Source organism: Haemaphysalis longicornis, unplaced genomic scaffold, assembly GCF_048455015.1.
Source record: "Haemaphysalis longicornis isolate Haplotype H1 unplaced genomic scaffold, Haemaphysalis longicornis Haplotype H1 scaffold_9, whole genome shotgun sequence".
In the NCBI taxonomy this organism is placed as follows: Eukaryota; Metazoa; Arthropoda; class Arachnida; order Ixodida; family Ixodidae; genus Haemaphysalis; species Haemaphysalis longicornis.
In genome coordinates, this window is record NW_027526460.1 from 58417351 (window position 1) to 58445318 (window position 27968).

At 44.5% G+C, this 27968-nt stretch overlaps 1 protein-coding gene across 1 annotated transcript; it reads right to left on the reverse strand.

Moving 5' to 3' along the window:
* LOC144153967 (cytochrome P450 4V2-like) lies at positions 1 to 27968 on the reverse strand. Its single transcript, XM_077685768.1, has 12 exons — positions 27622 to 27968; positions 25583 to 25877; positions 23619 to 23731; positions 18905 to 18990; positions 16957 to 17150; positions 16788 to 16857; positions 15323 to 15449; positions 12515 to 12709; positions 11289 to 11462; positions 5959 to 6025; positions 3120 to 3299; positions 1 to 1080 (listed from the first exon to the last, which is right to left on the reverse strand). Exons 2-12 carry the CDS (start codon positions 25854 to 25856, stop codon positions 923 to 925), a joined length of 1638 nt encoding a protein of 545 aa, XP_077541894.1. The 5' UTR covers positions 25857 to 25877; positions 27622 to 27968; the 3' UTR covers positions 1 to 922.

Below are 27968 nucleotides of genomic sequence, written 5' to 3' on the forward strand. Positions count from 1 at the left end.
TTGAAATCGTTTATTTACATGGTCTGTCATCGCTTTTCACTGTGGTAGTAGCAGTCATCGTCATATACACCTATATCGTCGTCTTCATCATGAATGACTGGCGTACCCGGATGGTTTTGTCTGCAGGCTTTCAGATTTCTCTTCAAGTGGAACGCGCCTGCACGCACTACAACCAGCAGCAACCGGCTTGGTTAAACGGCGTCGCTGCCGCCAGCTGTCTTCCCGCTTTGAGGAGCGGGAAGACAGTGAACTGTTTTTTTTGTATATTTGGCAAGCGCCAGGCGCAAAATTGGATGACGCGGGCGCTCCTCCTGTGGTGCGTGCTCACATTCGCGATAAATGGCGGGATTGTCTGCTACCCGGGGTTTTCTGATGATGCCGCACAATTTACGACCTACCTGGATGAGGGAAAAAACTAGAGTAGAAGATATCATAGTTCAAGTCAAGAAAAACAAATGGACTTGGGTTACACATGTAGTGAGAGGAGCCGACAACCGACAACAAAGGAGTGGTTACCTAGAGACGGGTGTAAATGAATGGTCAAGCCATTAACCCGATGGAGGGGGCAAATAAAGAAATTCTGTGGTAAACCGTGGACTTGAGCCGCGCAGGACAGTAGTCGTTGTAGGGTAATGAGAGTGGCCTTTGTCCTGCGGTTGACCTGAATAGGTTGATGATAATTCCGCAGACCTTACGGCCTGGAAAAACAGCTACCATGTTAATAAAATGTCTGCACTATATCTCTCAAGCATATGCTTTATACATTGTGTGCGTTACTACGAAGCTAAAAAAGTTTCTTTATCTGACTATGCACTGAGCAAAAAAGTTATGTTTAACTAGACCTTAAAGGAAGTCGAGTGAAACATTACGGTGGCTAAGAGCTTCAACAATTACTAAGAATGGTTAGTCTCTGAAAGGGTGGTCATCGGGGCGCGAAGTAGATCCTCAGGCCACTGCGCGGTCTCAGCACAATCTCGGCCACAAGCTCGACTTGGTCCCGCTGGTCGAGTGACTTGACCTTGAAACGGCGCAGTATGTTGGCGAGCACGATCTTCTCTTCGGCGAGGGCGAATTTCTGGCCTGTGGTGTGTCACGAAAAAAAAAAGAAAAACAGCGCGAAACTCACGTCAGTGACTTATGGTGACACTGGTGTCATTATCTTAGAATAACCGCATTACTGTCACCGGCACTCAATGTATATAATACAATTAGGCTTCAGGGCCTCTCCAAGAATACGTTTAACTACGTTTGAACAACCGCAACAATAGCGAGTTAAATGACGGCGGAATCTTCTATTGCACACTTGCAACAGCGTGTCGTAGCCAGTGTTGGGAGTACGTTCTGTATGTATGTATGTATGTATGAATATATATATATATATATATATATATATATATATATATATATATATATATATATATATATATATATATATATATATATATATATATATATATATATATATATATATATATATATATATATATATATATATATATATATATATATATATATATATATATATAGTTGAACCTCGTTAGAACGAACACTGATGTAGCGCTGATCGGCTTGTTTTCGGCTTTGATTGGTCACGCTTTGTTTCAATGAAACTTAATTTTTTTATAACGAAACCGAAACCACCAGAGCCACTAGCGGTATCTTTTGTAACGAAGAAATATTTGGTTCAGGCGAGGTTTAAAACTTGATAGCTAGTATTAAAAAGCAAAATATAAAAAACTGAAGATAACTGTTTGTAGAACTACCAAAGTTGAAAAGGTTTTCTTGCGTGGACACTGTGGACAGCTTCATCCGGCAATGCAGCGAATAGCTGACAGGAGAAGATCACATCCTTAAAATGAATTAGAACGTGGTCCTGTTTTGTCAAACGTGCATTGTTCTGTAGTAATTTAGCATCCAATGTTCCGGTCGATTTATTTTGAAATGCCAAAAGGAGACAGCTAAGTATTACCTCGTGTATAGCGGGTTCGAAGCCTGCAATAATTATCTTGTTATCTAGGATTTTTGCATGACCCAGATTGCCGATTGATTAGTGTCGGTTTATACCTCTGCTGTTACAAAGCATATCGGATATAACGAACTAATTTACTGCCCCAATAGCACGCCGCAATGACGAGGTTTGACTCTGTATAAATAGCAGAACTCGACTGACACGTTTACCGTTTTAGTTGGCAAAAGTTCCGGAGTTAGAAACTCGTTCTTCAGGGCTGTGTTTTAATTGTTCGCATTCTGACATTATGGAAATATCTCTGAGGGAGGGTCATCCCCCTCATAACTGCAATGGACGGTGCGAGTGAGGGATGTTGCAAACACTTTGAGCAAGTGAAGCAGGCCGATTGGCTGTAAAGGTGGAAAATGAGAGCAAGAAAATTACGCGGACGAAAGGCAGCACGTAAACACAATAGCAAAAAGCACCCAAGAAATACAAAAATAAAACGAGTTTTATTGACGCCGCAGAACCAAAACCCCCGGTATCGAAATTTCAAACACATCTGCTATAAAAACATTATTCGTTACGTAAGTGAAAACTCTGGCGCACACACGCCTACTACGTCTCTGTCCTTGTAAAATGAAAGCCCTAGATGAAAAATGGAGTAAAAGGACGTTTGGTACACCCTATCGTATAATAATGCGTCTCTCTCCTTTTTTTAAACCTCAACTGCGGCTGGCGTATTTTGTTTTGTCCGTTCGTGAGGTGCGACAGTACAGTCGTTGAAAACAAGCTTTCTGGGAGAGTGCGCAGTGCTTCGACAGCTACCTCACCAAGGACGACTGCGGCATCGCCTCTCCGTGAAACGACGTTAACGTTTGCGGCTGTGGAATCGCAGTGGCAGGTGCGCTGGAGTTGTTGCGATGTTGGCTTGTGCCCATATGCGACCACCTCACTCTTGCGCAGCTTCGAGCATGTGCTTTCTATTTCGATTCCCGGCCGCGGCGGCCGCTTTTCTGATGGAAGCGAAAAGCAAAAAAGCCCGTGTGTACGAGATTTCGGCGCACGTTAAACGTCCCCTGGTGGTCAAAATAAATCCGGAGCCCTCCACTACGGCGCGCCTCATCGCCTGCGATGCGTCGGCGCTTTAAACCCTACAATCAATGCTTACCAATGCAGTTTCGAGGTCCGGCTGAGAAAGGCACGTAAGCATACGGATGTCGTCCGCTTGCGTTCTCCGGTAAAAATCTTTCGGGATGAAACTCTTCGGGCTTCGGAAATGCTTTCGGGTCACGGTGGAGGAAGTAGGGGACAATCTGGATGACCGACCGTTCCGGCAGTGTTACTCCACCTTCAAGTGTTCAGCCGAAGGTTTCAGCAACGTATAAATAAAACCACAAAAAAGCTTTGTTTCAGCATTAAAGTTGAAGTTGCTGTTTGAGTAATAATGTGAATTACAAACAAAGATTACACGTCTCTATGACCATGAGAGCCATTAGGTGTATACTAAATGTCTTCTAACACCCAATTCATGCGTCCTCTTACTTCTTGCAGATTTCTAATTAAATATTCTGTTGTAGTAACAAAATTATCTAAATCACGGTATTTTTTTTACGTAGTTCTTAAGGGGCACTCAGCGCTTTCTCTGAGTTATTGGCCACACTGTAAGAGCTTGAATTCCCCGTTTGTTGTTGAGAAGGTTGAAAAGACTTGGTAGTGTAGCTAATACTTACTCTTTTTGCTCCACCTACAAAGCTTTTCTTAATTGCGGCCCGTCATTTATTTACAAAAAAAAAAAGCAGGGACACGGACTATCTCAGGTGCATGCATAGAAGGAATTTTTCGCTTCCGGACGTTTTGAGAACTTTCCCTTATGCACCAGTACTGCAAAGCTCTCATGAAATAATATTCCTCGATGCACTTAGGTCTTCTTGCGTGCTTTGAAGACGGAATACTGGTGATACTTATCTACAACTTCTTTACTGGTACATTGCATGTGCGTCTCTTTCTTCGGTGTTTTTTTCTTTTGGTGAGATTTAGTTCGACCTGTTTGTTTTCTCCTCCACCATGTAGGCGTGCCTTTGTTCCCTTTTGTTTATTCGTCTTACCGCGCGAATTACGTTTAGGGTTGTGGTGCCCCAGTCCGATGCACGTGCCATCACGTTGATCACTCACGCTGCATGCGCTATTAAGCAACTTATTTGTTTCCAATTCACAGTTTCGTGAATTTTGTGAAGCGGGCAGACTAGCCCCTACAAATTCCGAATTCCCTCCCAAAACCGCAGGTGGGCATGTGGCCCGAAGAAAAGATAAACAACAACGACAACAACTTTCGTTCTTACGCCGGCAACGGGCGGACTTATCCCCTCTTTTATTCGGTTTGTACCTTGAGAACCTGTGCATTAGCACTCTCCAAAGCAGCATCGTTCATGGTTTCCAACTCAGAAACAATGAAGGCAAAGTTTTACCCTATGCAGATAATCTTGCCTTTTTTTGTGCTGACAAGAAAAGTGTTTTGGATGCAGTGACACTCACACAGCGGTTTGCGATGTAGGTGGAGCTGAGGTGAACCTTAAAAAATCAAGAGTTTTTGAAGGGCTGGTGGGGTACGCAACCGCGTCTATATGGAGGCATAACACGGGACTGTGAAACATTAAAATACCGCGGGGCTCCACGACGATCTAAACAGTGGACCTCATCGGTCTTCGTCGCTTACAGTTGTGAAGCATAAAACGCAGGCATAGATGGGGCTGGAGCTCTCTGTATTTGGGCGGCTAAACTATGTAAAGCATTTCTCGTTTGCAAACTTGTTTATCGTCTGCTGGTCGTTAGCTGTGCCCGACATAAGGTTCAAGCATTTCATAGATTGTCGGCTACCTTACTATGGAGGTCCAAGGCAAAGCCCATGCATGGCGTTAACCTTTTCCTCCGGTTGAGGTAAGGTGGGGTTGGATGGGTGCATTTATTCGTACATCAGCTAGTTTTGCGGTTTTTTTAACCAAATTGCTGATTATCCATTTTTGAAGGTTTTTATTAAGCATAAATCTAGTGCTCATTTGCCTTTTTTACTTTCTCCAACTCACGCCGAAAATCACAAAACGCCTGATAGCTTTTTAAAGAGGTTGCTCACACTTTCAAGTCTCTTATTGCTCGTAAGGAATTGACGGGTGTTTTAATTGAAAGTTTATTTCCGGTGCCCATTTACCGCCAACAATATCTCTTGACTTCAGAAAATAGCGTGTTGAAGCGAGTCAAGAAAATGTGCATGCAGGCGGCAAGTACACTCGTTTTTATGTTGCACACATCCACGTTGTCGATTACAACATGTCTCTTAGTAAAGGTTCATACGTTCCTAAGTCTGTTAACTGTCGCTTGTGTAAGCAGCCCGAGATAATTTATCACTGCTTGGTTTCGTGTCGGGATGCTGTGAGTTTTAGGGATGTTGTGCAGCAGACTCTTGAAGGGACATAGATATCACCCCCTACAGTACACAATTCTTGCCAGTGATGAAGAACTGTTCCATGCCTTACGACATTTTTGCGCTGATCGGATTGTTTAGCCCATGGATGGGTCGCATGATTGACCGCAATGCGGAGGAGAACTAGGTCAATTTTTCGCGCACAATGTGCGCATGTGTATAATAGAGGTGCGACAGTCACAGCCGCCGGACTGGCTGCATCTTCTTGAGGCGTTCGTGTGCCTGCCTGACTTTTAAAATATGTGGCAGTAAACGTACTTTCATTGTAGTTGGGGTGTGATTTTGAAGCTTTTCGGGCTAGTCTTCCATACAATAACAAAAAACGTGCGGCGATAGCGCAGTTGTTCGAGCAGTTGTTCGAGCATTAGGCTGCTACTGTGGGTGCGCGGGTTCGAATTCCACCGGATCACGCGTGTTTTTTAGTTGACCTTTATAGTCGCAGCTATTTTCATGACCGGACAACCACAACGGCTGTTTTGTGCAGAATGGGGGGCTCAAGGCATTCGCCATAAAAATTGTTTCCACTGCTTACCGATGGTAAATGGCTCTGAGCACGTCCTCGCGATCACAGGTACAGAAGGATATATCCTCTGGCTCTCCTGCAAAGAGAAGAATGGCAGTACAAATGATGAAAATCCCATTTGGCGAGAAGTTTGGGGGAGGGGAGACAAACTTCATAGTTCTTTTGGGCAGCAAATGTTTGTTTTTACTGCGCAGGATACATCTTGTCGCTAAACATAGCAAAACCCAGGTTTATTCTAGTCGTTTTCTTGCCGTAAATAGTAGAAACTAATCGATTGAAACTTTTGCATTTTCTGCTTGCGGAAGCAGCAAACGTGAGAAAATTAGAAGTACGAACAAACAAACAAGGGAAGAAGTTCGGGTCACCTGATTATTAGTTGCGGAAAATACTTGTTCACCTAAATAATTGGCACTGCGATATCACAAATAACGCCCCATGCAAAAGCGATTGGTAAGGTAGTCGCGAAATTACAGTTTCAGCACATATACGAAAATGAGAATAGGGCTACCACGCAAATTTTTTCTCTTCGAGCACTTAAGAGGTTTGCAATCGATTTAGTTTAAGACACTCTTCCAGGTTACGGGAAAAGGACGTAAAATTTTCGTTTATTCGAAAGGTGGCCCCCTACAAATTGCAAATACCTTTATATACGTGTCGTCATTTAATTAGGCTACGCAAATAGAACATACGATTACAGGGTATCCGTGCATTGAGAGATCCCAGCCTTGGCGGGGGACGTCATCCAGTGATGGCACCGATTGGCCTGTGTAGATTGGGTGATGCTGCTATAAGAACAAATGTTTTGAGTGTCCAATGTAGGTCATTACACGTTCTGTGTATGCCTGTTGTAAGGAGCGTCACGAGTGGCATTGGCTGTAGTACAACCATGCACAGAGAAAATCGAAAGCAATAAGGGATACTTGGGACGGACCCGCATTCGCACTCCGAAATTGATTGTTTTTGATTCGTTCTCTCAACTGAGGCAACTGAATCCTACGCTTGAAGGTCATGTACGACCAAGCTTTTGCATTGGTAGCCGCTTTAGTAGATTTATTGGGTTCCACATCAGTAGCGGTATTCCCATTTTTTTGGGTTGGATTAATTGATATGTGTCCACTGTGAAGACTGTTTTTTATCCTCGTCAAAGCACGTCATCAAACCACTTTATACGCCATAGTCATATTTTGAAACTGAGTAGTGCTAGATATTTCGCTCTGAATGCCTATTTTCTATACCCTAAAAATCGTCCCGCACTGAAAAAGTATTCTTTGTTAAGAAGCACCCTTTTAACAAAGGGAAGTGTTTGTCTGAATGGTGTCAGGCCGGTTGCCAGCGCTGCACGCAATTCCACCTCGACAAATTCTAGCAGAGCGCAGTGCGGCAAAGTTGTCAAACTCTGATTTTGTGTGCTGTAGACATGTAGCGCTAATGCTTGCCTCGCGAGCAACACCACCATTCTAGGTGGTGTTTCCCACCACCTGGAATGGTTTCTTACCCAGGCTTCTTCTGGCGTCACCTTTTTCCTGTTAAAAATACTGTACTAAACAGTGTCATTGTAAACATAGAGCCCGGGACGACATTTTTTCTGTGAATTCCGCACTTATGGCTGCCAGTAATGGACAAATTTATCTTATGTCAGTTGCGGAACACTGATTGGAATATGCATCGGCTCAATTCTCCCGAGCCGGTCTATCAACACCCAAAAATAGAAAGCATACGCGGCAACACCAGGGTAAGACACTGCAATAAGTAATGGTTTGTTTTCACCATAGGAAATTTCGTGAAGAATTTAATGACATTTGTTGTAGCCGGATAATTGTCAGATTTTAAAATAAATGTACAAGAAACTATGGCACCCCTTCCGGTTGTGGTTTCAGTATAGGAGAATAAATAAAGACGTGATCTGAATATAATTACGAAGTGATGTTGTAGTGCCGGCCCAGTAAACTTTGCGGACACCAGGCCAGGCACTAGGTGACAACTAGCTGAGGAATTTCCACAGTTTTACGACATCTCTGGCGTGCAGCACTTCCAGTGGCATCTGTACAGAGCACCGTGTGTGTATTTGCCTCAAACCCGCGTGTCGGCTGTCCTATTTTCATAAGCGTCGCAGCTAACATGCGAAGTGCTGCACTGGTATACCGGAAACAGAAGTACCCTTTCTGCCGCCAAAAGCTGGACTCTGTCTTCTTGAATTTAACTGGGAATGTCCACGTTGCAAAAAGAATTTTCAGATCGTCTTTACTTGCTGTCGCGAAGACTCAAAACAAATTAAATTTGTATTTTCGGGTGGAACCTTTTGTTATGGCCCTCTTCAGGCAAAGTCGAATATTAAAAGCCTTGACTTGCCACGTCGCCTTACCTCCTTCGGGGACCACATGACCCAACTGGACGCGAAGTGTTTTAAACAGAGCATGTGGAAATATCCAAAAATGAAAACTTGAAACCTTACGTTGATGTAAATTTTTTAGAAAGGCAGATACACAGCGACAGTTTTAGCATTTGTTTCAGGTGGCAACAGTGTTCCAGCTCGTGCACAAAGGTTAGCATGCGCGTTTTATTAAAAGGGCCAACGGCGCAGCCACACCTAAAATTCGTTCCAGAAAATGTTGTTGCGAGTTAGTAATTCCCGTAGACGCAAAGAACGGTAGTTATGATATACATGCACGTTGCGCTGATGCTTGCATCGCAAGCAGCAGCGCCAATGTTTATATCCTGGTGGTTCGGGGGGTCGTTTCTGTTGTGAAAGATGCCACGCATATCACGGGCTCGGTGTGTAGCCTTTAAATTACGTAAGTGTCGGAGCTCTGTACCAGACACCAATGGCCGGGATTATCACGAATCACGCACGGGCGCCCACACAAGGAAGGCATCTAAGGTAACGTGATGATATCAAGGCCGAGAAAAACGAACAGCTTAAGTGGCGCAGGCGAAAATACGTAAGTCGCTGCTATTGTAGCCGACCAGTCAGATTGCAGACAATAAAAATGCCAGGGAGGAACCTATGCATCCATCACGGCCGTCTTTCTTTACATTGTGTTTCACTGTCAACCCCATAGATTGTTGGCACGGCATGCTGCAGGCCGTGGGAGATAACTGCTCGAGAAATCGCCGCTCCTTTATCGATGCCCTAGCGTGCGCTGTAGACAACTTTAGGAGGAAAAGTGCTGCGCTCACAGCGGCCTCTGTGTGGTGCAACGTGCCTATAGGGCTGAGGTAAAGTTGGCCTGAAATTGATTGATTGTAGGGTTTAACGCGCCGACGCAACGCAGGCGATGAGGCGCGTCGTAGTGGAGTGCTCCGGATTAATTTTGACCACCTGGGGATCTTTAACGTGCGCCGAAATATGCCTGTTTACCACCTGTACAGCTGCTTGATAGTAGGTAATAAAAGTGTTTCTTTTACGGCCATTGGCTAAGGTGGAGAATTAGTGAAGTTTAACCTGAATTGTTACTAGGCAACACCCACTCACTGATGTGGAAGTGAACGTCCCCGTGCAGCTCATCCTCACCAGCGACTTTGCAAGCTACAGCCTGACTGAGAGTGAAGCGACGATGGGTGAGGGACAGGCATGCGCTGCGGCCATGATGTTCTATTTAAAGTGATATCACAGCATCTGCGCAGCTCAGCGGGAGCCACCGTTGCTAGTATAGGCGCTGCACACTGGAGACGAGCGCGGAGAGTGATTAGACAATGCATCCGATTGAAAAAGAGGCAACATTTCTAATTTCATACTTATCTCGACGTGACATGAAGCGCACTGCAGACATGGCGTGCATGTTTCTACTCGAGATCGGAGGAACGGAAACTTCGTGCCATCGTATTATCTGTGCTTACCAAACTATACGGCAGAGAAATTAGCATTGATATTAGTGAAGCGAGCCGTGGGCTCATCAGGATTTAGAAATTTCTGCCTTCGTGAGTGCGTACGCTCATTCCTTGTGAGTAAGTACGGACGTACGCTAGAAAATAGGCATCACATTCGTCATAATCAGGTTATCCTTTTCCCCACTAACGTGTGCCTGTATCCGTGCATATGAATACACCTACCATGTGGCTTACGTGTTGCTACCATTCCTCTAAAACGGAAATAAGCCAATATTTTTTTCTCGGTTTGCACTAGGCGACACGTCAAGAACCGCAACAGCCGTACCACAGAACAGTTATTTTCATCACTCGGCCGACCGATCGCTGAAGGCCGGACGTACTGAACTGCAAACGTCATTCAGCACACTCGCGTTTTGAAACAGGCTCCCGACTTCAACGCTCGGGATCTCCGGCTTTGTCGCTGAGCCAGAGTTCCGCCGTTTGGCCAGTTTACAGATACAGTCAGACTTGCGACATTAAATTAATGACTCCGCCGTATTAAGGGCCTTTTACCAGAGTTTAGAATGATCTTTGATCACTGTACCATTTTCCCCCGACGTTTTCAATAGCTTGGTAGACTTGATTAACTTACGTTGTTTTGCGCGGTGCCCAGAGCATGAACGAAAGAGGACGCCAGTTTCGTTCAAAACTTGTTCGCGACCGCGGTCACAATCACAACTTCAGCACACAAGAGTGATAAGCGTACTTGTGCTACTCTTCATCTTCTAGCACCATTCTTAGCACAGCGTTCTTGGAAACGTGCAGGGAATCGCGACCCGCGCTACGGCTGTTGCAGACGACTGTCTTCAAGTGGCTGTTTGCGGTGTTTAAGTAAGCATAGCAATATAAATTTAAAGTATTCACAACATGCAAAAAATTGCTGGCCATGAAGCAAGAGCGGTTTAAAATTGGCAAGAAGCAAATAAACATTCCCAGACACCTTTTTCCTTTTGAGTTTCCACCGTTATTTTTACGATATGACCTTGCTTCTCCAGAGATTTTGTTTCACAGTTTGCAGAAAGTTATTTATGCACCAGGAACGCATAAATTATCGCAATTAATATTTTAAGTTTTTATTCTGAGCACAAAAACTGTGATCAGGTGCGTATTATTTTCTGCGTCGCTGATAAATATGTCCTGGCAGCAATAAGATGGAGGAGCAGCTTTTCCTGGTGTTCTAAATCTATCGAGGAGCATAGCCATCCTTTGAATACGCTTCCTGCGAAGCACTCAATGTCTCCATTAAAATGCTTTATTGTAACTAGGATGGCGTTATTGTATTGCTTATAATGAAAACGGTTCTCGGAAACCTTAATTACAACGATTTAAAGAATCCTTAGCGCTATGAGTAAGGATCATTTTATCCTTTTAATTCATGCAATCTTACTCGGGAACCGTTACTTTCTTTAGGTGGGACTTCGCAAAGAAATAGCAAAACGTAGGTGCCCAGGGGTAAAATTTCGCTTGTTCACCTTGATTGCACACTCCAAATATTTCATCCGCTTCAGGTCTTCTGAGGTTACGTAGCGGTTCATGTCGTCTCCAAAGATGGAGTCTAGTTCATCATGAATGCGCTTCTGCTCCAACGGGTGGTGGCCGATGAGGAAGAGCGCCCAGCTGATCCCAGTGGCTGTCGTGTCATGACCCTTGAAAACGAAAAATGAGCACGTCGCCAGTTGCCGCTGGTGGGTTATCTCGGAGTTCTAAGAAAAGCAGCACCATGCAATAAGCTATGCTCAGTGCTCTACGCGATCCGATTACACTTGGGATTTTTTTGTAGCCTTGGTTTCAGCAAATTAAACTTGAACACTTGTAAAAATTGGGGGACAGGCCGGAAAAACGTTTCCTCTCCTCAATGCCGTGCCGCTACCAGAACTAAAACCCCTAACGCTTCGAATTCTACGGTTACCTTATTACCTTATTATTAAGTAGTACTACCTTAACAGCTCGAAGACCATCATGGCAAAGAGTGCACCCAAATTGTCATTAAAAGCATGATGCCTAATGCCGGGGCTCTGCAAGCTTTTTTTCGTCTCAGAGCGCAGGTTGTGAAGCTGACCCCGTAGATCAACAATCTTCCGAGATTAGAACAGTCGGAAATGTCGGCATGTACGTCGTGACCTTACGGAGGACTTGCAGGTTGCTGATTTAGCCACGCCTCTAAATTCTTCGGAACGAAATTTCCCAAGGACGAAAATTAAAACTTACGCGGGGTGCTTAGAACGTTTTCAAAATGTGAACGCGGAAGCCTGGTGACAAGATGAACGCAAAACACAACATAATGTAACTGCTAGTAACATCGAATGCAAACCTTACGTACGTATTAAATTTATCTGTAGTGTATGTGATTAGAAACAATATGGTATCTAACGCCCCCGTTGTGGCCCTTCCGTCTCGCTGCATTCACACACGGTATCAGGTAGGAACAGACATATGCAGACATGTGTTGTGAATAACGTTCCATCAGACAAGCGAAAGGAGCATAGCCCTGGTGACGTAGTTACAGTATTTAACATCCAAGACTTACATACCACCGCAGCATCGAACTAAATAGGTGGTGATCAAATGCCCGAAGGTTACATTTTTAGGCAGTTCATGTACCGCTCTACGTGGTCGAAATGAGAATTGAACTTCCCACTTGAAAATCGCTTTACCAAAGAGGCTCGGTCGGTGGCCCCGTGCAAGGACATCGACGTACCGCAAACATGAACGTGTCCACCTCTTCCCGTATGCCATCTTCGGTGATGTTCCCCTTAAAATGCTCAAGGAGGAGGAGGTCCATAAGAGGACGCGGAGTCTTGTGGCCTACATTTATAGACGACTCATTTTCTGTGAGTTTGACCAGGCGATTGTCTATTTCCTTGCGCAGTTTTTCTTTGCGCTCGGCGATGACCTGCGTCGATGGAACCATGGCATAATAAAGATACATTTTGTCAGTCAGCGCAATCTCTAACGTCAAGAAGCAGGAAGGCCGAAATTATCGGCACCCCGCCGCACACGCACGGAGTAAGAAATAGGCGACAGGGTGGCACATTTCTGCGTTTAGTCCTTTCCGCCACTTCCACCACTAATGGAAGGAAGAATTCTGCTCAGAATTATTGAATGGGTTAAAGATTAAGTGGTTTCAAAACGTTTTGCCTATATAAACGTCAAGTACTTTCAACTTTTAGCCGAAAGGCTGAACCAAGGGAAAGACAGGCAAACAGACCGACAGACCAAACTTTTCGGGTTTAGGTAGCCCAAGAAAGACTATCGTTTTTAAAAATACAGGCGGCTTGTCTCTGCCACTTGGGAATATTGTGAAAAACAGCATACACGCGTCCTTACAATGCGTTGCTTAATACACGAATGTGTACGACATTAACATAACCAACCAAACGCTCACATGGCCAATCAAAGAAATGGACAGTAATCGTGACATATTGTGCGAGGGGCTCACTGTTGATCCGTTAACTCCCATCTCCTGCCACGTCAGCATACTCACACGGAGGAGCACTTTCCCGCAGCGATCAAATTGGCTATAGCGCTTTCGCATATAGAAGTAATAGGTGTACTTGAAATATCTGTCGTTTTCTTGTTTCACACTATACGTTTTTTAGTGCGCACCACTTTGGCGGCCGCTACCGCGGTTTGGCGGCGACAACGGCGTCGTTACCCAGCAGGCGAAGAGAGAAACAAAACGGGGGAGGAAAGTGTGGTGAAAATGAGAGAGGGAGGGCATTATGCTGAGCCCGCATAGACGCTCGCCGGCGGCGACGCTTGGAGAAAGTAGGAGGCAGAGAGAGGGAAACATGGTTATTGTTCCGCGGCTCATCTGAACCACGTGGCATTTTCGCGAGAGGTCCAAACACGATTGACAATATGCTCGGCGGCGGCGACGCCCTGAGATATAACGTCAGAGTAGCGCGCCGAGCGGTGCGCTCGCTGATCACGGGATCACTTCCTGAGACGCAGCAGTTATACGCTGTGACAGTGAAGACTGCGATTCGGCGCTCCGCAGAAACTTCGCTTTAAAGGAGCCATGAAGAGAAAATGCAAGTTGCTTTTATTCGAAAGATTTCGTGTTTTATAGTGCCCCCAGCGCTTGTCCGGATACAAACGGTGCTTTAGTCACTGAGAAATTAAACAATTTAGGTTAAAATTTTGATTTTTCCGCTCAATCGTGCGTTTTCGTGGCCCCAAGTGACATCACTGAAACCGACCGCTCTGCAGCCTAGAGTACCTTCATTCACGCATCCGCCGTACAGGGTAGAGACACGTATACGCTGGCGCCGCCATTTTCGGTTGCTCGCTCACCGCCGAAGCATGTCATTGTGTCAAAACCGCGCTAAAATTATCGCCGCAAGGCGGTGTACTGAAGAAGTTTGAATCATATTGTCTGTTTCGCGTTGCTAGGTCTCGTGGGAAACGAAAAGAATAACGCGTTGAGCCCGTTGGCCCAATTGCGGCGGCACCGGACCGTTCAAAGGTTGTCTCCACCCTGTACAGCGGTGTTGGTTTGCTCCCGCGTTTCTTTACGTTCCGTAACCTAGATGGCGCCACCGTACCGTGGCAAGCGTTTGGTTTGTTTTTGCCCGCATTTAAACGTGGCTTGTTTTTGTTCTGGGAGAAAATATTCGTTCCCTGAAACAGTGCTCGCTCGACAAATGGGATCACGTAAGACACCGTTGCTTGCGTCAATCGGCCAGTGTCGTCTGAGACAACCCCAAGCCCCGTAGTGCTGTGCAGCGAAACCAAGCATGCTGTGCGCAGTACGAACAGCAGAACGCATCAGTACTTCTATGTTTACATGTGCTTTCGTAACTTCCACTGTTTGTCCCATCATTCTTATTGCTTTGTAAAGAATGTGCCCTAAATTTAAGCGCAAATCGCTCTTTCGTCTAGTTTGTAAGTTCTACCTAATTTGCGTCTGCTTCTGCCAGCCTCCGCCAATCGCAGAGCTTAGCTCATGTGACGACATAGGTTCTGTTGTGGGAAATGAGCTGGTGGGTCGCATGACCATTCCCGTTTTTCCTAATTATGTAGCTTATTTGAGCGAAGTTTACGTTAAAAGTGGTGTCAGTATGATTCTAACGAGACCATCTTTTGAATGAACCAAACTTGTGTTTTCTCTTCATGGCTCCTTTAAGGAACATAGTAATGGTCAGCCCTTTTTTTGTGTATTTTACAAAGCCCTGCATGTTATTCCGACATTTCGGTGCAGGAGTTTGCCCCCGGGCATAAAATGACGCTACATGCTTTAAAGCGCATTGCCACGTCACACTTCCGATCGCTTTTCGCTGACATGCATAGGATCGGTAGGCTTTTGAGATGCCCTCATCGCTTATAGCCAAGGAGGGCAAATTTTCAGGTAATACCATGTCATTCTGACCTTCGGATATGGAGCTACGTTACCTTTGTTTGCGGGGTGTTATTTGTGTTTTCTTGTTCGTAGTGATTGCACGCACATAATGAGTGCGATTACTCTAAAGTTAGTGTTTTGTACGCATACAATTGCTATACAAACCTTTCGTGTGAAGGAGTGGACGGTATCGACGCACTTGGCATATTCTCGGCCGAGTGGAGAGAGACGGAATATGATATCCAGTAGCAGAAGAGGCCTGAAGACACGTTCCAGGAAAATCTGGCTTAGCCTGTACACATGTATGAAAGGTCCCACAATCTAAAAATGTGTTTCCAAGATGTGTAATGACATATATATTTTGTTCTGCACACAAATGAAAATTTGGTTAAGGTGCTGGTTCAAGTTTGTGTTTTACAGCAGGATAGTTCAGATCGCAGAATGTATGGATTCAGCTAATTTGTACTGTCCTGCGCCCATATTGTTATCGTATGGCGAAGTATAAATCTGAGTAATAACCTTGGATACTTTCTCACGCACACCTTTTATAGCGGTTTTTCGTCCAACGCGGGTATCTATTCATAAACATCTTCGGGGTTTGACTGTTTTGAATGAATTTCTCTATAATGATCAAAGCAAAGATATTCTTTGATTTAGTCTAACGGTGTTCGTTGAGCGGTATAGAAGTGCGCATTTCATAACGTTATAATATAATTACGCTAAATTGCTTCCTGGGAAGGAAAGTTTGATATCCACCTAAGTGCAGAAAACGGCTACAAAGCAAAGCTATACAGATTTCTCAGAAACTTCGCAGTTGTAGAAAAATTCGTCCTGGTCCAGGATTCGAACCCGGGACCACCGCTTAACCGGAGCAGTCGCTCTGCCAACTGAGCTAACCAGGAGGCTAGTCTAGTCGTGTGTAGCGCGAAAGCGAATTGATCAACAACTGAAGGACAGGTGTTACACCTGTCCTTCTCTTCGAGTTGTTGATCGAGTTCTTGATCAAGTCGCTCTAGTGCTACAAACAACTAGCCTCCTGGTTAGCTCAGTTTGCAGAGTGACTGCTCCGGTTAAGTGGCGGTCCCGGGTTCGAATCCTGGACCAGGATGAATTTTTCTTTAACACCAAAGTTTCTGAGAAAGCTGTATAGCTTTCTTTTGTAGCCGTTGGCCGTATTTAGTTGGATGTCGAACTTTTCTTCGCAGAAACGTGTTCCACCTTGGGGATTTCCTCTAAATCTGTTCAATGAAATTGCTTTCTATCAGAGAATCTAACTAATCCTGCAGGCTTTGAGAAAATGTGACCTTTTTGCTACTTGTTCGGTGAAGCTACTGTCATCTCGAAAAAGCGAGAAACGTAAGTCTAGCTGGTTTACAACATTCGCCTTTACGAGTACCCTCCCCGCATTAGGCGAATGCTTTTCTTGACAAGTACTGAATTATGGCAGCAAATGTTTCCAGAAAATCTCTGAGACATGGAAACAAATTACTTTTTCCAGTTTCTGCGACTTACATGAAAACTTTCAGATGATAATTTTTGGATTCAATATATTCTGTTGATGCTGCGAACAATTCTCAGTTACTGATTTGCCTAAGAAAATAACTCCCGAAGCTGAAAAGTGTCTTCGTACCTGCTTACTGCGACAACGTAAGGGGTGTTTTCATTGCTTTGGGCTGAAATGTTGGTCCCCATGATGGTTTCTGAAACAAACACGAAACGCGCATTGAGTGCGAAGAGAATTTATCGAGCGTTCTGTTTACGAGAAAAAAACGTTGCCCTGTTTTATTTCTAAAACTCACCGCATATCGTGTCCAAGGCGCACCTGGTCACAAGGGGCACCACGTTGAATACCTTGCTGCGGCAGGATGTCGTCTCCAGCTTCGAAACAAGGAGGAAAGACTGGGCGTTGATGGTGCCCATAAAGTCCTCCAGGATACGAAAGTGAAACGCTGGCGTTATCAGGCGTCGCCTGGAGCGCCACTTGTCTCCACCACTGAGGAGCCAAACAAACAGTTGGAAATGCGTAAATGTGGGCTAGTTGGTTCGAACTGTAAAACATGGCTAAGTTAGTGGCCTGCGCTAGCTCTGCGTAGTCTATTCTTTGGTGCCCCGTCTATACCGCACTACGTAACTATGTTAAACAGTAGGAGTCGTTCGCTTTAGAAGTTTGTGAAACGCTGATTAAAGCACGAAAACCTGACTAAAATATGTCTCCTAAGTGATGTCTTTACAGCTGTGGTGCTCAGGATTCATTATTTTCTGTTTTTTGGGACAGTTATCATTACTGCGTAATACATTCAACTGGAGTACCCAACCGTATTTGCCCTGCAAAGTGGAATCGGAACTTCGTTACTTGAAACGCACTCTCCGTGTCAGCTGGCTATCTCCTCATTCGCCGCACTTTTCGAGCACGGGACGCATTAGCTTGCGGTTCCTCGATGCGCCAATGTTGAACACTGTTCCGAGTCACTGGCTCTATGTGCAGCGCGTTGTGGGCCCCAGAAATGTACCTGTTACTTCAGATGTTTGGGGTTCTCCCTGTGGTTGACCCACCTCACAATATCCCGCTCATTGGCACGTAGTATGACTGATATAATATCAGCAAAATTGCGCAAGTTCCTTCCTTGGCTGCAATGTTGTGAGCATCAGTTTCATGGCGGGTAAACGCATTTTTTGTACTGAGAACTGAAACCAAAAAGACAAAATTCCGTTCATTCTCAGGGCACATCTTCCGAGCATACCTGCGTTAGCTGCGACCATACTAAAATGACGGAAGGGGTGTTTTACGCCGTTTGAACAAACGTTTTCATCTAGAGCAGCCAAATTTCTCAGCACCAAATACGATCACGCTCATTTGACATGTAGAGGTCTCCCCCGCTGTTTTGTTTGCATTTTAACAAATTTGCAATTAGGGAAAACAACACGCTGCTCTATTTTGTGTGTGAAAATGACCAAAATATTGCAGCAAAAAGTGGCAAGTTATCGATAGAAACATGTAATGTCGAAGTTCTACCGCGAAGTTCGTCAGTGTATCGTATTTTACACTTTAAAGCTAGCTCGCGGAATTCCATTCGCTGACTTTGGAAGCGTAATATTCCAGACTTGCGCTCCTATAGACGTTTTCACATTTGACCCTACGATTTTTTTAGAAGCCCTGATAGTCGCATGTATTGGCACAGGACGAAACGGCAGTGAATTGGCAAACATGCGGTACTGCATTCCACCATCATAAATTGTCTCCCTTCCACATTTGTTTTCCGAAGATGCCATAAACATCAAAATTCCGCACGGGTGGAAACGGCGGCATTGAAATTTTAGAATTCAAAATAGATAACTTGGTTTTCTTGCTATTAATAATGGGTGAAAACTAGAGAACAGTGCGAGATAGGTTTTCATTCAGAATTATTTTGCTACTTCGTTGGAGGAGCATTCGGCATTTGGTGTTTGAATATTGATATCAAATAACATCAAGCCGGTTTAAACTGGCTTCATGAGAACCTGGGTTTAATTAACACCGAGCCTGGAATTTTCCTATAATTACTTTCTGCGCAATTTATTTACTTATGCTCTCTTTGACACAACGGCCACATTAAGTTAGCCACCCCCAGTACACCAGGTTCCATTAAGTTGAGACTGTACGTTACTTGATGTTGGCGGTTTCTCTGCCGCTAAAATGTGGTACAGGACAATTTCTACTAGGCAAAATGTTTCTGATGGCTCAAATTTCTCAACGCACTGCCTTGTTACCTTGTAAGCAGTCCAGTTCCCAGCCAACTATGAAGCAGCGTGTACTGGGGGCCCTGAGTCAATATCTTGTTGCTTGAAAGCACTTCCTGAAATATAAAAAATGGCCATGTTTGCATGTGGGCTTAAATTTGGGCTTACAGAGCGAAATGTTTTATTTGTCAATGAAAGTGCGCTGTTACAAAAACAGTGCATGCAGGTTCAATGCGTAATAAAGGTTAAACACGGGCTGTTTAAAACCACGCCGATAGAAAAACAGCTTTAAAAGCCCCTTTGAACAGACGCTTCCAATGCACCTGGCCGTGTCTTTACTACCTTTTTACTAACAGAAGGGGACATAAACCCCTAAATGTACGCCGTGACCATCTGTGAAAAAAAAATTGCTGGCTGGAAATTATGCCGTAGATATTAAGAAGCGACTGCTCGTCTCACTTTTGTGCCAACGAATATTCAAACGGACGAAAAAGAAATAGTTTTACTACTACCGAGCACTTTCCCGTTTTTATTTAGTTGAGGCACAACTTTGGACTGAACGGGCCATGTTGAATTTGGCGCAAATTAAGATCTCTAGTTTGACGAGCACGAAGCTGATCATCGATGTTGGTGAAAGTACTTGGCTGGTGTGTCTCTGGAGCGCCAGTTTGCAAAAGTACGATCATATAATTGCATCGTTGGACAGAAGCCAGGCACGAAAAGAACATTTATGCAAGAAACACCTAGATTTATATAGTCGCCGTCCGCATTCAAAGACACGTGTTGCGTAATCTTCGTTCTGTGAGTACTTGCGAGCTGATACGTGCGACGCATCCGTACTCTGCACGATACATCTTCCCCTCTCTATAGTTACCTAAGGCGTACATGCACTATGCCCTTCCTTGAAGGTGCTGGGAGTACACTCGGGTTTGTATGTACTCCAGTTGGTGACGGTGTTTCCGGTTGGTCATCCTCGCCTTGCAGCTCATCGCTGTTGAGGTCATCGAATCGAAATGACACAAGCACTGGAATGAGGTATGCCCGATTCCGATGAAGCACTTTGTTATCTTCATAAACTATGCGATACGACCTGGGTGAGGCCATTTCTGCGACCAGTGCTTTGCGAGTCCAGGCTTTATATCGGTTCCTGACTATTTCCCCTTTATTGAGCACGCGTAGATTCTTATTGTGGGCGTCGAGTTGGCGCTGCTCGTATACCAAATTTGTGCGTTGTTGGCTGAAGTGTGGGAGCCGGGTTCGTAGCCTGTTGCCTTGCAACATCTCGCACTGAGAACGACCGTCTTGCAGTGGCGAACAGTGATACCTGAGTAAGGCCATCCAGACATTGTAGCGATTTTCTTGAGTATTTTCATGGCCCCTTTCACTACCTGAACACCTGTTTACGCAAGTTCGTTAGACTGGGAAAAGCTAGTACTCGACGTTACGTGGTTGGACTCGCACGTACACGGAAGCTTGGCAAATTAGTGGGATGTGAACTGGAGACCGTTGTCAGCACGTACTTCAACTGGGATTCCATAACACGCAAAAATGCAACTCAATTGGGCAATAACCGTGCAAGATGTGGTGTCGTTCAGCTTTCCACTTCATGGAAGTTTGAGTGCGCATCGAACACCCACAAGTACGAGCTTCGTCCGTGCTGAAAGATGTCAACGCCGACTGGGTACCAAGCGTGATACGGCATTGGCCTGAGCATCAAATTCCCGCTCGATTGTTAGTAAGCGTACTCTCGGCATACAGCGCAACTTTTAACCATTTTTATTATCTGTATTCAGCCCAGGCCGAGGCACCAATCTTGAAGCTCTTGCTTTGCATTTCTTGACTCCCAAATGTCCTTCGTGCATGCGGTGAAGCGTTTCGTCCCTCATACACTTTGGAATAACTACTTTTGTTTCTATTAGCGCCGCTGCCTCTATTAAAGACAGCTAATTAGCAACAAGTTCGATGCAACCATCAAGACGGCCACTGCCGTTGATGTAGAGTATCACTTTTTGCGATTCGGGGTCACTTGCAGTGGCGGCAACTAAGCGATCCAGAGCTCGTTTGCTTGCCCAAGTCCGAGAATGCCTAAACTGTGTGCTGCTCTATTTCTTCGGTCAAGGCAATAGCGTACCCTTGGTGGTTCATGGGCACCGACCTTGAGAGCATGTCGGACAGCAGCAGTTGTTTTCGTGGTACAAATTCAAGCAGGTAGTCATACTTTAGTAAGCGGAGGAAGAAGCGCTGAATACGCTGCGGCATGTCGCCCATTCCTTTGAACGCAATGTTTAACACTGGTCACGGGTGCGTCTGTATGATTAACTTACGCCCGTATACAAACTGGGGCAATTTCTCAGACCAAAGGGTTTTTTGTTGATTTGAGAATACCTTTGCTCAGTCTAATTCATCATCCAAGATGAGTAGGAATCAGGTCCCCATCCATACCCAGCTTTCTCGCTCAAAATTACAATCTCTCGGGAACCTAGAAAAACCACTTTAGGAAAATGATATTTGGCATAAAGCTTGACGTCAACGTAAAGAATTAAACGCTAAAAGAAAATTTCAGGTTTTTGAATATTTTTTTTGTGTAATTCGCTGTCAAATCTAACTCCCCATGCATTTCTATGGGAAAGTTCCCATGGCTCAGGAACCCAGTCGCGCAACGTGCGCGACTTGAAACTGTGCACAAAGCACGTATTCACCCAAAATATTATCTGTGCAAAAGAACTTTTCCTTTTGCTAAAAAAAGTGCAGAGTAATCACTGTTGAAAGGACTGCCATGAGCGGGAAATCTGCACATGTATCACCATGACGCTGTAGAAGTGTGGCGCGAGGTTTATTTTTACAAGCGCCAGAAGAAATTTCAGTTTCCCTGCCAACCTCAAAAACAGTCAGCAAAGGTGTGCTGCTGAGTTATGTTGAGATATCTGTGTACTCCATTTTTTAACTACTTCAGGAGCAGAAGCTATAGCGAAGGGCAGTCTGAAAAAGCGGTAGTGACCAAAAACGGAGCAAAACGTGCAGATTTAGGATGCGACATCGTCCAAGGGTATTTGGTGGAAACCCGAATTCGCATTGAGGCGGCGAAAATAGCTTTAGCAAGCTCGACCTTAATCTCTTCCCCCCTAAGCATCTGATAGTGCTTAAGTTTTAGGCTTTCATTGATATGCCTAGAATCAATGCATCTGCGTATTGCGCCGTCCTTCTTGCGGGCAGTGACGAGTCGCCACACCCAATCCGTCGGTTCTCTCATTTTCGTGTTGAGACCGCTACGATTCATGTGGTAAACCTGTTCCAGCAGTGGTTCTTGCAGTGCCAAGGGTACGCACCAGGCTGGTTGCGCTATCGGTGTCGAACCAGTGCGTAATACCATCCGATATTGACACGCTACTCAGCCTGTATCTTGGAACAGTTGAGGGAATTCCTGCAGCGCTACGTCGATAGTGGTGTCGCCTACTGTATCGACTGACCTCGCAATCAGACCGAGCGCGTTACTTGCACTTAGTCCGAGTATTGCCTGGTTGCCTTTGTTTTACTATTAAAAGTCTAAATTTCCCGAGGGATCGTTTGTGGTCACTCGAAACGTCAAAACACCGCCATTTTTGATAGAGTGACCGCTTGAAGACCATAGAAGGGAGCTTCTGTTCGTAAATCTTTGCAGTAACATTGCACTTCTGATAGATCGAGTAAGGCAGCAAGATTACTTGCGAGCCTGTCGCTACATTCACGAAGGCGTCCGGGCCGGTCGCTTTTGCGCTAACGATCAATTCCGCAGATCTTCTCACAGTGCAATTCCTGACATCAAGGATTTCAAAAGTGTCGTGCACATCGACCAGTTCGCCTACAGTAGGCCTTTTCTTGTAACACGCCGCAAACTGGTTGGCGCCTGCACATGCAAAGCATGACTTTCCGAACGACGGACACCTGCTTTGTTCGCGTGACCGGTTGCATTTCACGCACTTTAACTGGCGCTTTTGTGCTCCCGCGACCTGTTTCTACGCCTGACCCCGGCCTTGTTATGCTGGCCGGCCAGCTTCGCCGTTTTGCACATTTGCTCTGTCTGTACAAGCGTGAAGTCTTACTTTGAGGAGATTTTCCCGCAAGTTTCGGTTGGGTATACCCCTGGTCTCACATCATTGACTCGGTTAATTTGGCGAAATTGCAGCCTCGGGATAGCGTTCCATGGTCGAGTAAGAAATGTTCAAATGGCTCAGCTTCGTGCTGGGTTCTTGACCGGCAAAAATACCTCTCACACACTCCATTTTGTTATTGTTGACAGTACTATTTGAACTACCGAACGATCGTCGCGTAATGAACCTTCCGTTTCACCTCAAGGGAGGTAAAAATGTTAAGCACCTCAACCGCGTAAGTAGCAGCTTCCTTGACAGCTTCAGACTTTGGTTATTTCTTTGATACTGTCGCTTGTAGGAACAGTTAAAACTTCTGGATAAACAGGTCCCAGTTTTTGTAGATTTTCACAGAAAAAGTTTAAATTCAGTTTAAGTTTCAGTTTTCAACTTGAACTTAACTTTAAAACTTTACTTAGATTTAACTTTTCAACTTAAAATTCTAAAAGTAAATGGTTCTGCGTTTGCCATGGTGGTCGAGGAGCGTTACCGCAGATAGGTCTTATTAAAGACGTCTTAAATCATACTTTGGCGAAGTATGAAAAAAAACGCCAATGCTGGCTGTGCTTTATCTGACTAAAACAATAAGAAAATGCATTAATGAAGAGTTTTGTTTTTACCTCAACGAACTCTGCCTTGTACACGGTCAGCACGGGCCTGAAACCGAAGAACATAAGGAACCAGCCGCAGTTCTGGAATATCGCATGGAAACCCCTAACTGCTGCGAATATCACTAAAACAGAAAAAAAAGACATTACATTTGCAGTATACAACGCAATTTTTTTACTGGCGTAAATAACTTACGAAAATTTCCTGCAAAATAAGGAATGATAAAAAGATCGAAGCAAATCCGAACATCATTATCAGACATTTTCGGCTGCAGCACCACTCTGACTGCGCTAAGAATGTTGGGGTTATATTGTTTTTTGGGGATATCGCAATATCTCTCTTTGCGCCGGCCATTCTGTGAGTACAACCTCTATGTCATAAGTGAGGAACCAGACATGACGACTGATATCCGTGGAAGCATTCGGAGCCTCAAAGAGAATCTGATGTTGCTGATCCTGAGTTTAATTGGAGTAGACCTCAGTGACGGAGTGCTCCATAGTTTAAACGGAGGCCCAGTCTCATGAAATTTTGTGTGAACGAGAATTTGGAGACCTTCGCACAAGCTCCGGTGTCGTGCAGTGGGAGAACTGTATTGAACAGTGGGAGGACTGTATTGGACTTATATATAAAACTTGATTCAGGTTAATTTATTTCGTGAGACTTCTATAATGGTATTCACTATCGCTTTGTGGATAATTCTGACAATGAGGCTCTATTTACGAATATTTCAAATTATGTCGCACTTCAAAATGTTGATAAAGCTTTGATGCTATGGGTGTGTTCATCAATGTTTGCTCGAACGGGTAGAGGTACTCATGTACTGAATTTCTGCATTGCTTTGTTCACGAAGGCATAGTTTATTGTTGCGTGCCTCGGTCTTCGTTCCTTCATGACCGTGAGTTTTGTTTAAATAGGGTTTTGCGTGAAGGAGCTGAACTACAGCGAATGTCATGTGTGTGATCCATGTGTGCATCAATTTGATCTTCACGTCGATGAATAAAGGGTCTGGAAATTGCATAAATCAAGAAGTTATCAAGTTCTTTCTTAAGAACTGATAGATAGATACTACATGTAGTATCTATTTATCTTTCTCCGTACAAACACATCAGTTCTAGTGGAACCACAATCGTATACGTAGGTTAAAAATCTTCTCTCAAGCGAATAGCAACTGCTTCCAAATTTTAATGACCACCTCAGCAAAATGGCCGTGTTAGTTTGCTTAAGGGGCTTCTGAAATTTACGGTATTGTTTGAAACAGTCCGCAGTTCGCGTCATACGAGCAGCTGCAGAAGGTCAGTGTTGCGGCTGCCTTTCTTCCAAATTCTGTTCACTTTTTTGTTCCCAGGTACGCCGGGTGATATCTGCAGTGGTTCACGCTGAAGCTGCGAATGTAATCAGTTTTTACTTACCCTGGCAGTCCGACACTATACTACAAAATTTGTGTACCATTCGCCTAACGTTTTCTCGCGTAGCCTTTTCTGTTCACTGTACATGCAACAAGATTCAGTATTAATCATCCTTCTAGGGCTCAAAGCGAATCTAGAATGAGACCTGAGTGATGCAGCAAAAGGAGATAATTACATTTGCAAACCCGAAATAACTTCATCTACTGTTGGCAACTTTCCTCCTTGTCTGAAGCCCTCAGTTTGCCTTTTATCAGAAAACGCAGTAAAAAAGGTGAAAACAATCGAAGCAATACATTTGTCATATTTGCAATAAATTTGCTAATATTTGCAATATTTGCAATAAATGTGGAAGTGTGCCAAACGAACACTGGTGCGTGGTTGTACTCGTGTTTTTTAAAAACTTCAAGGTGAGTTTCCGCGTCTTTCGAACTGACAATAGGGTATGTTGGTGTGGTCACGGCAACGGGACTATAAACATGCTCTGGTGTAGAATATCTTGCTGCATCACAAACGGCTTAAAATACACAAACAGCTAGTTCTAGTACCATTCGTCGCAACTAGTAACTCACGGACACTGAATCCAACAGGTGACATTGGCTGATCGCAGGCCCTCATGAGGATCCACTGCGTCTGGTAGGGGAAGTGCTCTCGAAACTGTGGCAGCCCTTGGAGCTTCCTTAGTGTTTTTGCCTGTATGCACCGCGCCACCAATAGAAGTGCTCCGACGAAGACTGCACAGCTCGCCACCATCAGCAGCACTACTCTGGCGGTACAGCATACCACCTGCTCCCAGCTACCTCCCGGCTTCAGGCCCGAACCTCCGTACGCAGGGAGCACAGACATCGCTGAAGGTGGGTTGACTTGCTGGAGAACAATAAATATCATAGTACAAAACACTGCTTAGGCACATAGGCTGCTACATCTTTTGCTTCATTTACCAGAAGCAAACTAAGCAAAGGACTTTAAATGCGAGGGCAACCTTACAGATACCGGGCCCAAAGGCCATGGCTAATACGCGTGGCAAATTACTCTACGGTGACCGATGTGGTATGGTCGGCTTTAGGAATTTTAATTCTCATAGTCACCGGTACAAAAACAGATTCGTAGAATAAAAAGATTTGAAGCCATTTGAATAGGTGGAAATAAAGTAAGGTAAAGAAGTATGAAGTTTTGATGCACTTACAAATGCACATGGTTTGAGCTGAAACCATTTGAATGTTTTACTTCCAACAATCCTACCTCAAATATAGGCGGATTCGCAGCTTCTAGGCGGGTTTTCAAATGATAACACAGTAGACTGACGGTACCTCAAACTCGGATAACTCAACCTTTCGGTTGATTCACAAAAATTTCAAAATTTGCGCTTGCCGGCGTTAGTTGTCAGGGTATTATAAAGCCGCCTAATTCAAACTGTCTCATTGCATAAAATTCGGCTAATTCATATGTTTTGCTTGTCGATGCTGGAAAATATCTGCTGCATTTGCCGCTTCTAGCTGCACATTGCCATCTGTATATAATTAACAGTTGCAAGTAAAGCCGGTTTCATGCATTTATGTATTAAAGTGAAACCGAGCGCCCGCCAAAAACAGCGTGTAGATTGAGGAACAAAGAAATAAAACCTTGTTTTGAACTCTCATGCAAACACGAAGCAATCATCTATTCGTGATTTTTTTTTAAAATTGGAATAGCACTTTTGTACTCTGTGTAAGTGTTGTATGATTGAATATATGCTAATGTTTCATTACAACAAAAGATGGTATGTTGCCCGGAGTCATATTTATGGGATTTTCTGATAATTAAAACAAAATCCTGAGGTCCCTTTGAGTTTGAAATATTCCGGGTCTACGGTACATATTATTATAATAGTAAAAACTCGTGTATTGGGTAAGAAATGCTCTATATTGAATTTGGCTAAAGACGCTCGCTTTGTTTTAGTATTGACACTGTAATTCTTTTGTTTCCAGAGAACTACAGAACACGTAAACGGCCTGAAAACGTATTTAATCATGCATATCTAGCAACCTCCAGTAAAACAATAACACTATTTAACTTACGTGAAATGCCTGCGAGAATACGTAGCTCAGCGCTGTCTATGCCCAACCTAGAAGCACATTAAAAGCCAGAGGCTAATAAAACGAACTTTTTATGTCTTCAAAATTTTCTGTGGACATGATGCGTTCAGATGATATCGATGATTCGCATATATGAAAACTTCAGGGGGGACAAAGTAGCTTATGGCGCGAACGAGCACTGCGGCACGGATCCCCTTTGCGCGCTGCCAACAGGCCGTAGTGTAATTGACTGAGTTCCTCGATAGCACGGAGAAGATTCGTTATATAGGACGGGTCATAGCTTCGTGCCGCAGCTCCCGGGAAAAACGTTTTACTCCTTTACGGTTCCAAATGTAGAGGATTGGGTTTGTTCCGGACAGTTAAGTTCTTCAAACAGTTTTTTTTTTTTTGATGCGCGAACGCGGATGATACAGGACGTCCTTTTTTTTCGAAGGCGCCGACACACAAAAGTGTTGAACGCGAGGGGAATCACCAATACAGGGTTGTTTACAGGCCCCTCGCCTTTCCCCAAGTACATGACTTAAACGACCACTCACCCTGTAGAAGTTTCGAAATGTCCTTGATCCCTCTGGCTCGCACTTGGAGCGCAGCCGAAGTAGGATGGGGATGGCACGTGAATACAAAGCTAACGCACAACGCTGCTGAAGCGTGAGGCTGCGGCAAATTCACACGAAAAACCAATATAGTCATACAAAAGCGACGACAAATGGTCCAGACGAACCAATCAGCTGTTACACGCGTGCATTTCACCACCGCCGTAGCCGGGGTGGTAGCGCCATATGTTTTCGTCGCAGCAGCTGCCGGTAAGTGCGCACTCACCCGGAAATCATGTTTCGAACGACCCGACTGTCGGGCATCACGAACGGACGAAACAAAATTTCCC

Excerpts from the sequence above, each read along its gene's own strand:
- LOC144153967 (XM_077685768.1), bottom strand. The coding sequence starts at position 25,856 with ATGTCTGTGCTCCCTGCGTACGGAGGTTCGGGCCTGAAGCCGGGAGGT. Across the intron at positions 12,710-15,322 it reads TCCACTCCTTCACACGAAAG|GTCATCGCCGAGCGCAAAGA; the intron begins GTTTGTATAGCA and ends CCATCGACGCAG. Across the intron at positions 11,463-12,514 it reads TGGACACGTTCATGTTTGCG|GGTCATGACACGACAGCCAC; the intron begins GTACGTCGATGT and ends TTCGTTTTCAAG.